At 39.7% G+C, this 16,323-nt stretch overlaps 1 protein-coding gene across 5 annotated transcripts in view; it reads left to right on the top strand.

The window, feature by feature from the left end:
* Positions 1–15,732, top strand: part of dis3l2 (DIS3 like 3'-5' exoribonuclease 2) — a 132,679-nt gene extending 116,947 nt beyond the window's left edge. For 2 of the 5 annotated variants that reach the window (XM_051877131.1, XM_051877152.1), the window contains exons 18-21: positions 2,562–2,692; positions 2,929–3,033; positions 12,282–12,386; positions 13,462–15,732. In XM_051877131.1, the coding sequence (XP_051733091.1) occupies positions 2,562–2,692; positions 2,929–3,033; positions 12,282–12,386; positions 13,462–13,548 (428 nt within the window). In that variant the 3' untranslated portion in view covers positions 13,549–15,732. Of the gene's footprint in view, positions 1–2,561; positions 2,693–2,928; positions 3,034–11,880; positions 12,000–12,281; positions 12,387–13,461 lie in introns of those variants that run through there. The other 3 variants (XR_007927082.1, XR_007927083.1, XR_007927084.1) reach the window with 3 other exon arrangements.
* Positions 15,733–16,323: the final 591 nt, after the last annotated feature.

Consider the following 16,323-nt stretch of genomic DNA (forward strand, 5'->3'; position numbering starts at 1 on the left):
TATCAGATGACCCATCCCCCCTTTTGTAATATGGGGCACCAGTCAAGAATAATGTCTTTAAATTATTGAACAGCTATTTTTGGAGTGTTCTTAAATTGTTGAGTTAATATAAACTGGAGGGAGTCGGTCAGCTGATTTATGTGAAGGATTTGTGAGAGTCTGGCCAACTAGTAGAGTCTTTGATCATCAACACAAGGAAGTCACAGTTGTAATAAAATCAATAAAATTTATTAATAATAGATATGCAAAAGTAAATACCATAATGATTAATAATGCTAATAATGAATATGCACTGCTAAAAGATAGTAAACTAATAACCAAAGGAAAATACTGAATTAAATCAAAGAAACAAATAAATGAAGTGAACACAGAATGGATAAATGCAATGCTGTTGAACTGAATGTAGAATGGAAGAGAATTGTATGGGAATGCTTCTTATGGAAACCACCTAATGGCTCTGGTAAAATGGTGATAAATAATTACTCATTTATCATTGAACAAAAAAATCCCTATTATTTGTAACAAGCCGACCTCAAGTAACTGTTATCTAAGCAAGTTAGAAAAACAAATGCTGCATGTATAAACTAATGCCAAGGTCTCTAGAAGGAGGTTTGATAAGTTTATATTTACGTTCCACACAGTCGGGTGATCAATCCGGTGGCAGACACGTCTTCCACTGATGATGCAGGCTGCGTGCAGTGGAAGGCGCGGAATTGCAATCCAGTAGTCGTGCCACGTTGGGCTGGAGGATGCTGAACTTTGGTTGCACCAAGAGGGTCCTTTAGAGATGGACTGGGCAGCTGGGTCAGATGAATCTTCACAGGTTCCTTTGCAGGTTGGCTGCATCGCTGAGGAGCCATGTGGTACAGGCGATGTCTGCCGATGCAGAGGTCCTTTGCGGACTGGGCTGTGCTGCTGTAGGAGCCGTAAGGGTCAGATGAATCCTTCAGTGCTGGAGCCGTTTTTGCAGCTAGAGTGCAGCTGGAAGCAATATGAATGGTTTTGCTCTCAAAAGCTTAACCTTGACTGTCTTGTAGTCTCTTTCCTCGTCAGGTCAGAAACTCAGGACATGGAGTGTCTGTTAATGTCTCCTTCCCCGTCGAGCTGGAAACGCATATTTTTCTTTTTCTGATGAAGAGGAGATTGAAATCTGGCACCTTTCTGATCCTGGAGTGTGATTGGCCACTGGTATCTGAAGTAGCCACGCTGTTGCCCACCCTAGTGTGGAACTCATTTGCATAGCATAAAGTAGAGTGTTAAAACAGTGTATTAACATTTTAATGCATCATTTCTTGACCAAACCTCTTTCAAATTATTAAAGGCATCGTATGGAACAGATAGAGACCAAACATGATCAGAAACGGTTAAGTCATCGTCCATACATTCGTTCATAGGTCTGTCCCGTGACCTGTTGTGTTAACAGTCTGTAACCATATAATCTAAGCTTTGCATTAAGATGGAGTGGATGTGTTGCAGTTTAAATCAAATTAAGGCCTCCAAACATAGGTATGAATGGATTTAGATAGATCTCTGTGGCCTTGTTTATTGCAGTCACTGCTGCTGCATCCAGGAGGTCTGTAGGAATTTTTATGGCAGTTCTTGCCTAAACCTTAGGAATGAGTTTGGTGGTTAGAGTCAATGTGTCGTCCAATGAGAAGTCCTCTCCGTGGTTGTGGTGGGTGCAGAAGGTCCCCCTGCCTGCCCTGGAAGAGGTGTCTGGCAGTTGTCTTGGCATCTTATCTGATTATGTTGAACATTTATTTGTTCTTTCACCAAGGATCCAATCAGAGTGTGGCACATCATCTTCCACACCGCAGTTAGAGTTAGTAAGAGTTTGAATGTGATTGGTTAATTTCAAACAGATTACCATGCTCCATCATAAAAGGGTTTGCACATTTATGCAGCCAGGTAATTTTATTACTTTTTCCCCCTCTGTTCTGTTTTTTCTTTTCTGTTTTTATTCTTTCTTTGTTCTTTTTTTCTTGTTCTTTTTTTTTTTTTTTTTTTTATACATGATTTTTTTTACTTTCAATGTTACATTAAAGGTGTACAAAGATCTGACATGATCTCAGGAAGCTGCCATTTTTTATGCCCACTGTAATTGGGAGACAAAATAGGTTACATGAGTTACATGAACATGCCAAGTTCTAGTCAAAATTTACTAAAACACATTTGAAAGTGGAAAATTATTATTCACTTGTCATATATTTTGACCTGGATGCTTCAGTTGTAGCTATAGTGTTGTATTAAAGTCTCAGTAAAACTAAATTGACCCTATTTACTTAGTGACCTTTACTAGTATTACAATTAATCTGTGCAAGTTAATCCACAGAAAAAAATCTTTGTAATCTTTAATCAAAATCTCAAAATTTGCTTTCCATTTGAATAGCGTTCCTCTCTGATGGCATCAGTATGACTGCTTGAGCAGAACATCCTTAACCACTCTCCAATTGTCAGTCTGCTCTAAGCTAGAGATGGCAAGGATGTGCACTAAAATCAGACTTTATGTTCAGTGCTGTTTTATCTGAAGCCTCATATTTATTCTATCTGTGTCGTTACAGACTGTGGGCCATGTTTGAGTCTCTCAGGAGAGGAAGTACACAAACAGGCATCCCACTGCAATGACAGGAAGACTGCTTCAAAGAGAGTTCAAGAGTTGAGCTCTGAACTTTTCTTTGCTGTCTTTGTGAAGGTACGTATCATAGGAAAGATGCTCAAGAGGTCAGGTTTTATTTATCATTTGCAAAGCTTGCACATAAAAAAGTAAAAATCTTCTGTATATAAATCATAAACAAGAAAACTTTGAACAAATTTGAACAAATACATTTTGCCCTTGACATAATGTAAGCTTAGTTGCTATTGAACTGCAATGGCAGAAATGATGTTGGTAAACAAACCATTTATTTATGAGCGTGATGTTTTTGGTAGGATTGTGGTCCTCTGGATTCAGAGGCTATGGTCATGGGGGTTCTGGACCAGTCCTTTGATGTGCTTGTGCTTCGCTACGGAGTGCAGAAACGAATCTACTGTAATGTATGTATGACTTATTCAACTATTTGTTTTCACAGCTTTTGCTTGGAATAGCAAAAATATGTAAAATATGTTTTACATAATAATACATTGGTGTCATTTGCCCCATTATTCGACCATAAGAGTCATGAAAAGGCATGTAAAAGCAATTGCCAGAGGTTTTTAAAGGGGTCATGAGCTGTTTTTTTCCATAGTGTAGCAAATCAGCTCAAAGGGAAAATTTAATAATTAATCATAACTTGTCATAATTAATTATTAATATTTGGATCAGTTAATCAGATTAACTTGATGTAGTTGAACTAATATTACAATCAATTTATCAGTTCATCCAGCAAACACTCAGTATTGATTATTGATTATTTATTAATTCTAAGAAATGTTAATTTCCAGGGTAATGGAAATAACTTTCTTACTGTACAGTACTACTATGAGCATGTAGCAAGATTACGACTATGGGCCATGTCTACCAAATTGGCATCAGAGGATGACATCGGGGTGGGGGGGATTTAATTAATTGGAATTAATGAAAAATGCCAGTTCTGCTCCGCGTCAGTGGACATGCATCGTTAGTGTGGCGCATGTCTGGAGAAAGAGAGAAAGTGCGAAAGCGCACGGAGCTGGAAAGGCTTGAATGAAGTGCGTTTGGCTTTAGATAAAACTACTAGAGGATATAGCGCTGAAATAACATTACCACAAACGATCCTGAGTGCTTTTGGTGTGATCTACACCGCTGTTTTGTGATGTGCTGCTCACTTCAACTAGAAACAGTAAAATGGTGCTACCGTTCTGTCTCGTGGGGTCCGGATGGAAACATGCTGGGGTCTGGATGCGGACCGCTGTCCGCCATATGAATATCAGGGGTTAAGTTTGTGTAAAACATCTAGTAGCCTATAATTTTTTTGGCGTTTTTTGCACAATAAAAACTTTACTGTTTAAATTGTGTTCATTGAACTGTTTTGAATATAATTTGTATTGTGATCGGGAACAACTTCATTATGTTATTATTACTATTATTACTAACTCTGTGGAAATTGAAAGCATGCATTCCACTGGGCAATGTAGTGTGATTACTTAAAGGGTTAGTTCACCCAAAAATGAAAATAATGTCATTTATTACTCACCCTCATGCCGTTCCACACCCGTAAGACCTTCGCTAATCTTCGGAACACAAATTAAGATATTTTTGTTGAAATCCGATGGCTTCAGTGAGGCCTCCATAGCCAGCAATGACATTTCCTCTCTCAAGTTCCATTAATGTACTAAAAACATATTTAAATCAGTTCATGTGAGTACAGTGGTTCAATATTAATATTATAAAGCGACGAGAATATTTTTGGTGCACCAAATAAAAACAAAATAACGACTTATATAGTGATGGCCGATTTCAAAACTGCTTCAGGAAGCTTCGGAGTGTTATGAATCAGCGTGTCGAATCAGCCGTTCAGAGCGCGGATTCATTTTTGGGTGAACTAACCCTTTAAGATGTTTTTTTTGCTGGCTGTCTGTCAGCATCAGCGATGGACGATGGCATTGTCTATTGGCCCAACCCTATCATGAACACAACTAATCCAAACAAACACATACACACAATCATGTATACATGGGTAAAATGGAAAATTAAAGTGAATTAAACTGGAAACAGGAACAGGAAATTAAGCTATGGAAAAGAGTCATTTAACCGCTGAAAAGAACCACCAGTTTCTTATTTCAAAACACCTCATTAAATGAACAACACCTGCATTTGCCTTTTCAGTTGAAGCAGTCTGGTTTTGATGCTTCCTTGAGTCGATAGTGTTAAAGTTGCAATCAATTTAATTTGCGATAATTGAGGAAATGATGACGAACTAGCGTGGTTAGTTTGACTCCGTTATGGTCGGGGAAGTTCCACATGGCTAGGTTTTGGGGCCTGCCGGCCCATGACCTCACGGTTGGACCAGGTTTCTGGACCCACACACAGCAACCAGAAGAAGAAGGAAGAGGAAAGGGGAGGTCACTGTGAAGTTGCCCTTTAACTCTGTGTGGAGGTTCCACCTCCACGGGTCAGTGAGCGAGTGGTAGCTTAAGCTTTTGCAGGGAAGGTTTTAAGATCCTTTGTATGAAGCATGATCATTTGCATATCTAACTGGATTGGGTGCTGATGAAGAAACTATTAAAGATTATGTTGAATAGGTATCATGTAGGTCATCAATCATATAGGTCATCAAAATACATATTCGTAGATACCAAACATGGTACATATGCGGTGTTAAATAATCAAATAATAGATGCATTAAAGGTGGAGTCAGTAGAATTTCAAAAACACTATTTGGAAGTTAGTCGGGCTGACACCAACCACAAACGTGTAACCAATCAGCATGACAGTCGAGGAGAGAGAAGGAGCAAGAAAGATTTGAAAAAAGAAAAAAAAACTGCAGAACGAGAGATGGGACACAATAAAAGCTCAAAAGAATATCACTGGAATGAAGGTTTATGACTGGGCTAGTGCTTTAGGACCACGTTTTTATTAGAAAAGCTTTCTAGTGCTAGAGAGAGCTAAGTGGGAAGGCCTGAAAACAGACGTGGAGGCTGCTTTGATTCTGCATCTCATGCGAGTAACACTGGGCTTTGATTGTCTGGAACTGCTGTGCTGTTGGCGACTAACAGCAAACACTTGTTTGTATTTATTCTTGTGTACTGTGCTTTCATTTTTTTGTGCTTACTTGATAGTGAGAGTTTTGCACTACTGCACACTGACTAGAGAACACGGTGTTTAGCGTCATTAATAGTGCCTTCTCCTTGCATGCCAGCAGCGATCACTACAAAAAGGTGTTTATCTCGTTACATAGTTGAAACATCTGCCAACTGTGAAACATTTATGCTTATAAAATGGTTAGTTCCTGTCCTTGATTCTGATTGATAGCTGTGTTCTGTTGTGATCATAGTTCCTGTCCTTGATTCTGATTGGTAGCTGTGTTCTATTGTGATCAATAGCTGTGTTTTATTCACGATAAAACACGGCTATGACCGCTTCACCAAACTGTTCTGTGTATCACACACATCACCCTTAAAGTGAGTACATGTACACTTGTGTGTTGCAACATTATTGTCAGTTTCAATATAGTTGGTGCTGCATCATCTTTTATTTTCAGTCTCTCTGAAAAGATGTAGCGTTTCTTCAAGAAACCCACCTTACCTCCAGGGACTCCCAAAGAATGCAAAACAGGTGCTACATTCCCATAGTATCATAAAGTTGTAAATCTAAAAAGAAGGGGGTGACAATTCTTTTCAAAAGCAACTCTACCATCATCATCAGAACCTGTGTGTTCAATAATAAAGTTAGAGTTGCATATTGCTGTACATTAATAGAAGGAAATTGGTTTTCATTTGTGTTCATTTACTCCCTCATTAGTTCCGCTTAGTCAGTGTATTTATATCCTCAGTTCTGGCTTAGTCTTGGTCTGTCCTCATCAATGTATGTGTCTAAGTTATGGTGTTTGTAAAGGGTTTCCTGAGTTTAGTTATTAAAAGATCCTGTTTCCTATTCATCCTCGTCTTTGTGAGCTTCCACTAACACGTTACGTGACAGAAGAGTGGACCAAAACCAGGGATAACATGAACTCACCTGCTGTATTACTGCTATGCCTGGAGCAGGAGCAGAAAAGCCTCGAGGCCCACACCTGACTAATAGAGCGTATCATCATACTGGTGCGGTCCTCAGAAATGCATCTTCGCTCGTTCGATCGAAGTTGCCTTCTGTGGTATCCCAGAGCCCCATAAATGCTGCATTGTTCAATGCACGCTCAGTAAATAATAAAGCCCAGCTCTTATCGGACATCATTGCAGATCGAAAACTGGACTTATTGTTTTTAACTGAAACATGGCATAAACAAAATGACGGACTCCTCTTTAACCAGCTTACTCCTGAGGGGTATGGACTGTTTGATCTCCCGCGACTTACTGGTCAAGGTGGGGGAATTATTGTGGTTCACAATCTGCAATTTAACATCAGCGCTGTGTGTGTACCACAGTTCTCATCTTTTGAATGCCTTGTTCTGAGTATTTCTGCTCCTAAGGCAATCACCATCGCTACTGTCTGTCGACCACCAAAGGCAAATGATGCTTTTATGTATGAGTTTGCTGACTTGTTGTCAATGTTGTGTTTTAATTTCAAGAGCATCCTCATTTTAGGGGACTTCAATATACACATTGACGAAAATGATTGTATGATGACAAAGGATTTTCTATTTTTATTGGATTGTTTTAATCTAAAACAGTTAAAAGAATTTGGATTCTTTTGCTCCCTTGGAAGTCTCACAGTGTCTCTTTTGCTCATTCTGCCCCTTGGTATAATGATGTCCTGCGTTCTAAGAAAGCAGTTTGCCGTAAATTGGAGCGCAAGTGGCGTCACTCAGGCCTGAATGTATTTTATCAGTCCTGGAAAGACCACTTGGGGGTATATAAAGCTGAAATTGAGTCTGCAAGATCTGTTTATTTTTCTCAGATTATAGATAGCAATCAAAGTAATCCTAGACATCTCTTTCACACTATAAACAGACTTCTCAAAGTTAATGTTGGCACTTCTCTCCCTGTTTCAAATCAGTTGTGTAATGATTTTCTTCATTTTTTTTAGTTCTAAAGTTGATAATGTCTATAAACTTATTCATGCTGCACCTGTTTCCGCTTCTACATTATGCTTCCCTAGTTTCTCTGGCATATCCTTCTCTACCTTTTCTCAAATTGACTCTGAGCTGCTCACTAGGGAGGTGTCACGTATGAAAGTCAACACTTGCTTACTTGACCCCCTCCCTACAAGCTTGTTTAAATCTTGTTTGGATTCATTGTGCCCTTCTGTTCTCAGCATTGTTAATGATTCCCTGCATACTGGTGTTGTACCAGCTGCATTGAAAACTGCTGCTGTAACACCTGTTCCAAAAAAGCATAATGTCGATTTGGATAACTTAAATAATTATCGTCCTATATCTAATCTTCCTTTTCTTGCAAAAATTCTTGAACGTGTTGTGGCTTTGCAGCTACTCAATCATCTTACAGTAAATAATCTTTTTGAACCCCTTCAGTCTAGCTTTCAAAAATTTCATAGTACTGAGACAGCCTTGGTCAAGGTCACCAATGACCTGTTAATAGCCTCAGACTCTGGTTCTCTTTCTATTCTGATCCTTCTGGATCTTAGTGCCGCTTTTGATACTGTCAATCACAATCTGTTACTCAAGCATCTGGAAACTGTCTTTGGCGTTTCTGGGACTGTTTCAACATGGTTTAGATCTTACCTTTCTGATCGTCAACAGTTTGTATGTATGAGTGGATTCCGGTCTGTGACCGGCTTTGTCTGTACGGGTGTTCCTCAAGGTTCAATCTTAGGCCCCTTACTTTTTAGCATTTACATATTTCCACTTGGCTTGCTTTTAAGATCACTTGGGCCTAATTATCACTTTTATGCAGACGATACTCAGATTTACATTCACTCTAAGCCTAGTCAAAATCTGGACCTTCCTTTTTTAACACATTGTATTTCTGAGATAAAAACATGGATGTCCCAAAACTTTTTGTGTCTCAATAGTGATAAGACAGAGGTCTTGCTTATTGGCACCTCTCATCAGCTTCGTAAAGCTGGTTCACTATTTTTAAACGTAGATGGCTCTGTTTTGGAATCACAAACCAAATTAAAAAATCTAGGAGTAATATTTTATTCAAGTTTGTCTTTTGACTCTCATGTCCAGTACACTGTAAAAAACTCATTTTTTCATCTCAGAAATATTGCTAGACTCCACTCTATGTTATCGCTGTCTGTGACTGAAAGACTTATTAATACTTTTGTGTTTTCCCGCATTGACTATTGCAACGCACTTCTGGCTGGGGTTCCTAAATGCACACTGAACAAACTGCAATGTGTGCAAAATTCAGCTGCTAGGATCCTGACCGGAGTCAGGAGAAATGAGCATATTACACCAATTCTCAAGTCCTTGCACTGGCTTCCGGTCAGGTTCCGAGTTGATTTTAAAGTCCTCATGCTCACATATAAGGCACTGCATGGTCTGGCCCCCCAGTATCTGTCTGCACTTTTAACCTTATACACACCCAAGCATCACTTACGCTCCTCACAAGCTGGTCTATTGGCAGTCCCACAGACACGGCTGCGTTCTGTAGGGGTTAGGGCCTTCTCATCCTGCACTCCTGGGCTTTGGAATGCACTCCCTCCTCACATCAGAGATGCACAGAATTTAAGTATTTTTAAATCGTATTTAAAAACTCATTTTTTTTTAGGGTAGCTTTTTCTTGATTGTCTTGATTTTTATCTTTTGTATATATATATATATATATATATATATATATATATAACTTGTTTTGCTTTGTGTGTGTTGTATTCTCATTTGCTTGTTTTATGTAAAGCACCTTGAGAAGCTACTTTAAAGGCGCTATATAAAAATAAAGTTATTATTATTATTATTACAAGCATTTAAACTTATTCTTGAATGGGGGGGTGGTAATAAAATGTGACAAAAGGCTACATGGCCCAGACCGGTCGGCGCCACGTGGTGAGTTACAGGAAGGGGGTCAAACGTCACAGCTTACACAAACTTAGAGTTGACTCGAACATTTGTGATTCGCATCCAGATGCTACAGTCCCCCTTTCACCCAACGAAGTTCATGTGTGGACATCGTTGGACGGTAATGATGGTCGGATGGCAAATGGATCATGATGGTCAGGCAGCAGTTGGTTCCTACTTGTCCTCAGCCTTTGGTTTCGCAGATAGAGGGTCCATCTCGATGAGGCTTGGCACATTCTCTGTCGTGGTACCTACTTTCCTTGGTTTCCTTTTGAAGCCTTGGGGAGGACCAGCCAGCCACCTGTCCATGGACTCTCACATCCCTTTGACCCTTTTGAACAGGATGAAGGCCAGGCCCAGTGTCAGTGTGCACCCGAGTGCCGTGGAGAGGCACGGGGCCGTGTCGGCAGCAGTCCAAGCCTGGACTATAGGTGAGCTGGTCAAGATGGGCAGTCGGGACAGTGCTTGGAGGGCCGTATCGACGGGAGTAATGTCGATTAGCTGGGACACCCCTTTCTCAATCCTCAGTTCCAGTTCTGGATCTAGGGTGAAGTTGTGATTCTTGAAGAAGGATGGGATTTCCAGTTCTGACTGGTATTCTTCTCTTGGGAGATGGTACAATGCCAGATCATCGAGGTGAAGGATGGCACCTGTGGGTACCTGAATCCACATACTCTGGTTGGGCAGGCTGACACGAGTGGCAGCGTCATGCTGATTGTTAGTCAGGGTGGCAGTGCGAGTGGGGGTGTTGACGAGCCATCGATTGCCCACAATCTCGGCTCGTGTTCCGATAACTTTGGTGCGAGGTTTGGCCTTAGCAGTGCAGTGTGTGTCACTGACCATGGGTTGCAATCCACAGATTCCTTCAGTGTTGTCTCTGAGGAAAGGCTTGCTAGGGCAGAGGTAGTGAATGTCTTTGGTCAAAATACATATGCGCAAATTGGGAGCCAGGTACAGCTGTGGGTTGCTGTTGTGGTAATACACCACATCTGGTGTGTATATCTTGATGTGGGTGTTACCTTGCCAAAACCCGACATTGACAATGTCTTTGATTCTGTAGATGTTATCTGATTCAATGATGGGTAGATTTAGGAGAAAGGCAACCTCACTTTGCTCTGGGTCGACGTGTAGTAGGATGGCACTACCAGCGAGTAGGCGAGGTGGGTTTGATGAGGGTCCGTGGGTCTGACAGTAGTAGAGGCCAGCACAGTTTGTACTAGTCTCAGAGGCACAAGGTTCCAAGCAAAGCTCCCAAGAACCGTTTGGTGCATTGGTTATGTCCACTTAACTCAGCTTGTGTGACAGTCATTTTCTCCAGTTGGGTGAGCACGTGTCTGACGTCCGCCTCCACGTGAGTGAGGGAGTCCTCTGTCCATCGGGCACCTGCCCAGCTGTATTGTGCAATTTTGCTGGGGTAGTGTGCTTCCGGCTTTTCAGTGCATTCATTGTTATAATATTCATGAGGTGAGACGTCTCTATTAAAGGATACGCTCCTCGCACTTCGTTCTGGATAAGAACTGGTTCTCGGTTCCCAACCCTATTACCACTTCCCTCCGTTCTGCTCCACTGGGCTGAAAAAAAACTACACTTTTTGCCCGGAAGAAATATCGTTTCATACAGTCGTGTGACCACAATGATATCGAGACAATTTTGCTATCGCGATACCACAATATTGATAATACCGTTACATCCCTATGAATGACAATTCTCAATTTCCTCTAAGTGAGAAAGTACGGAAATTTTGGCTAGCTGCAATGACTGCCGCAAAGAAGCTACTTGTTCAACGTTGGAAACCTCCTCATGACCTTTCTTCTAAGCATCGGCTACATTCTTTATTGTAGTTGCTACATCTGGAACTGTCATCTGCGCGGACTAATCACGCTTAACCTGTGTCGTCAAGGTAGAAGAATTGGATATCTGTAGTCAAAGAAATTTTGGATACTTAATCTGCAACTACTGCTTCTGCTGTTATAATTATTGTTACTATTTCATATTTTTATTTGTTATTTTTTTGTATTTATTTTATCCCATTTTATTTTATGTCTATCTTATTTCTATCTTGTCTTATGTTTATCTGTCTAAGTCCTGTAGAGTGCAATGGGTTAGGTAAGGGAAGGGGGGAGGTTATGGGGATAATAGTGGTCAAATAAGTTTTCTTTCTAGTATTGAAAATTGTTCTGTATGCTTTCTCAAAAAAACAAAAAAAAACACTAAATTACAAAAAAAAAAAACATTGCGACTGAAAGTTTGCCAAGAAGTATTTCCTACTCAAGCAAGGCAGTATTTGACTCTGGTCAATCCTATTCAGTAGGAGCAGACTGGGAGTGGCCTTGGGTGGCAACATCCCCAGTGCATTATGGGTTTGGAAGTTTTCCAACCTATTTGGAAAAAGGGAAGACGACAGCACCTTTTTGTTTTCTTTGTCAGGTAGCACTTATTTTCAAATTTTCAATTTTCAATTTTCAATTTTTTTTTTTTTTTTTTTTTTTTTTTTTTTGCCTTTCTACCACATAGGTAGCCAAGTTTAATTAAAATCCTATTTCGCCAGCTGTGACTTACCCCTTTAAATCCATTGAATGTAATGTGGTATTAAGCTGAGCTGTAAATTAGCACACTATAAATTGTCACAACAGAAAGAAAAAAAACATTCACTGCTTTTTAATAATGTATGAAATAATCAATGAATAACATGCTTTCTTTCTCTTGAAGTCATTAGAGGGACTAAAGGCGGTCCACTTCAGTAAAGTGGGAAAGAGACCAAAGATGATGCTTTTTTGGGAAACAGATGACCCAAGCAACGAGTCCATACAACAGGTGATTTTAGAGTGTTTCTGTAGCAATTTTTGCCCATTCATCCAGTAGAATGTCATGCCAGTGGAAGTTTGTAACTGTTCGGCTATGGAACCGGTAGAGCGTTGGTGACTTTTATGTACCATGCTCCTCAGCACTCACTGACCCTGCTCTTGTGACTTAAAATGGTCTTGCGCTTTGTGGCTGTGTTGCTGTCTTTCCTAAATGCTTCCACTTTCCAATAATGCCACCTTTGCTATAAGTCAGTTTGTGAAATTCCATTCCTGCTAGATATTCCAACTGTAATACCACTTACAGACAACTGTAAGTGGTATTACAGTTGGAATATCTAGCAGGAATGGAATTTCACAAACTGACTTATAGCAAAGGTGGCATCCTGTTACTAGTATCACAGTACCACACTTGAATTCACAAATGTTTGTAAATGTAGACTGCATGGCTAGGTGCTTGATTTTGTACACCTTCAGCAATGGGTCTGATTCAAACACCCGAATTTGATAATGAAGGTTTGTGTCCCAATTCTCTTGTTCATATCAATATTCTTAAAACCATTCAGAACCTAGCAACGCCCTGGTAGCTGCTTAGAACCCCCTAGTAACCAAATAGCAGTGTTCTCAGAAAACCCAACAAACAGTGAGCTACTTTGGGGCCGAACCGTCATATAGGCAGCCTATAGGGTGCAAAAAGATGGGGCGGAGCATGAGAGAATTTATAGATATTTTTTATTATCTGTTGTGCCACAAATCTTCCTAATTACTGACAGTGCTTATATGTAAATGCATTTCACAGTGCTGGGAATGTTATTCACATGGCAGCTGTGACAGAACAGAGTACCAGCAGTTTATGAGGGCTGCCAGTACTCTGATCTGTCACAGATCAAAAAAGACTTTTGGGGGGGCAAGCAATCTAAAATCTCTCCTAGGGTGCCAACAAAGTCTGGGTTGGCCCTGAGCTAAACCCACTCAAAACATCATAGAAACTGCGTATCTACACTTTAGCTACATCTTGGAACATCCTAGCAATCACATACCATGGTTGTTTTTTGCAGTGGATAATGGTGTGTTGTTTTCTTCTGCAGGAGATCTCCATCTTTACCCTGTTGAATGTTCAGCTGAAGGCAGATAGAGCTCCAATGAAATACAGTGCTGTGCTCAAGAGACCCTAAGCACTTGTTTATTCTTAACCAAACAGAAGTATCGATATTGGTGAAGGCTTCTCCTCTGCACCAGTAAACCATGAACTCAGTTTTATGTGATTTTATTGTTTTTTTTAGGATTTTGTTCTGAAATCTTTCAAATGTACATTTCTTTTAATTTGAGAATGTTCAAGTTGAAATATTTGAAATATTTTTGTTTTTGCCTCAGGAAGTGTTAAGTGAAGGTTTTGTGTTCAGGGATTGTGCCATAAGTTTAAGTATCTCTATTTTGAAACAAAATGAAATCCACCCTGATTCAGAGAATAGTTTCCAAAGTGAATTTTAGTTACTTTTTGGTGTCAGTATTGTAACACTTCCACCATTGTGTGCTTTGTAACATTTGGGCATTATTTTTGTTCTGCCTTAAACCTTTAAGTATGTGCAGCCTTTGTTTGAGAGATAATCACTTCAGAAATGCCGTTTGTCAACTTCAGAAGTTGCAGATATGTTAATGACCCCCCCCCAATGGGAAGCATTGAGCCCTTAACAAAAATAACATTTTAAAAAGTGATTTTTGGACTATATATTAGCTTGGCTGAGAGATTGCTTTGTTTTGTTGCAAATACTGGATCTGTTTCTAAGACATTTGGGTGAATCATTTGTTATCTATTGATAGATCCTTTTTTAATTATTTTCGAGAATTAATTGTAAGGCATCAAAACTTTTGGGACCGCTCCATAAGAAAACATCTGGCAGAATTTTTTACTTAATCACTCCATTGCTGGTGTCTGATGTATGTAAATGTATTGCCCCAAATACCCCAAACACTTGAATGTTGTTTTACATACACTGAACGTCTGTTTGACGTCTTTAGGAAATGTTTTTATGTGTAATTTGTCTCTTTTAATGCATTTCATTTAATGTTTTCATGTTTATTTTTGCACATGGAATTTTAGTAATTGTTTCAGATATATCAACTATTTACTTATAAACTATTGATCTTGCCAACAATGTCTTTTCTACTGTGTAGTGTGATATGCCATCCTTGGGACCAGTATAAATTGCTAAAATAGACAAGACTATATAACATGTCAGAAAGACTAGAAAAAGGCAGCTGGGCTTAACTTCATTTAAACAATTAAGTTCAGTTGAAGAAGCTATACAGTTAGCAAGAAAGCTGCCATGTGATATGACAAAAAAAAATAGCTTTTTGTTTATTTTACAAGAACTGCTGTGTAAATAAAGTGGGGAAAAGAGTTGTCCAGTTGTTGTAAGGTTGGAACCAAGCGTGCCACATGAGTCCTGAAAAGTGAAGCCAAAGCGTCTCGATCGCCCCCAGGTGGCTGGATGCAGTATAGGTCATAAACCCCACCCTCTCCTTGTAATGTTATGAAACGTGAAATTAAACAGTCAAATTACTCATCATTGTTTTTTTTTTCCAAAGATTTTGGAAAAAGGTTTCTGTCATTTTAGGCAGTTTTTATCACGCTGATATTAGTTAGTGTTCTATCTTTAAATTTAAGTTTGTTTTTGGTAATTTAATGCTATAAAAACACGGGTTTTGACGTCATGATTGACAGCGAAGATTGACAACTTCTCTGAGTGAAGTAGTCACTGAAGTACCAATGGACTTTTTTCTGGATCTTCAGGAGGATATTGGAGCTTTAACTTTAATTTCTACATTTCCAGAACTGTTTTTTTTTTTTTTTTTTTTTTTTTTCACACCGACATAATTAGTAGTTCTGCAGAATTAACCAATCCTGCGAGAGTGTGGGCGGGACCTTGATACGATGGCTCTACTTCGCGCTCACTACTGCGCAGACTCAGGCTCCAAGTTCACTATGCGCAGATTCGAGACTCAAGATGTCAGCGCCATATTGGCACACTGGCGGCTTCACTTACTACAATGGAAGAGAGTGAAGGTGCGTCGTCCATCATTTTTTACAGTCTATGGTTGGAACACGCCAATATCCATATATGAAATGTCAAAGTTTTAAATCTGCATATGGTGTTTAATTAGAGACTTGTGTTGTAAGTACTCTGTTAGGGGTTAAATTTGATGTAAGTGCACATTTGTTGTAACACTGGTCTAAAAATGTAGTCCTAAAATATATAAACAATGTGAGTAGTGGGGAAAAAACCTGTGGTGTTTGGCAAATGAATGTGGTGAAGTGTGATACTGACTGCGAAACTAATAAAAACCACTTCCAAGTTTCCACCACCTCCATCAAGTCACTTTTATATAGCGCTTAATACAATGCAGATTGTTTCAAAGCAGATTTACAGTGATAAACAGGAAAATAATGATCAATGTTGCAAACAGAATTCAATCCTGCTGTAAAGCAGCTCTAAAAATACAATAATGTTATTGGTCAGCTCTCATCAAATAGTGTCAATGCAGTCAAATCAATATTGCTGAATTTTAAGTGTCCCCAACTATGCAAGCCAGAGGTGACAGTGGCAAGGAACCCAAACTCCATCAGGTGAAGAAAAAAAAAAAAAAAAAAAAAACTTGAGAGAAACCAGACTCAGTCAGGGGACCAGTTCTCCTCTGGCCAAACAAACATGATGTGATCATGATCACCAGGCTGCATCACAAGTTTGATTGTGGGTTGATATCATTCCGAATATTTCATCCAACTGCTGCCTCTTGAAGATTGGGATACATCATGCCGGCATGTGGGGAGGAGGTGAAGCTGGCCATAGGGATCTGTGCAGAAGACTTGCCTGGACCTTGTAGTCGTGGCTGAGGGTCTGTGCAGGGTCTGTCTGTGTGTAGTCGACGAGGTATTTGCTTCTCTAGGG

This window comes from Ctenopharyngodon idella, chromosome 2 (genome assembly GCF_019924925.1).
Source record: "Ctenopharyngodon idella isolate HZGC_01 chromosome 2, HZGC01, whole genome shotgun sequence".
NCBI lineage: Eukaryota > Metazoa > Chordata > Actinopteri > Cypriniformes > Xenocyprididae > Ctenopharyngodon > Ctenopharyngodon idella.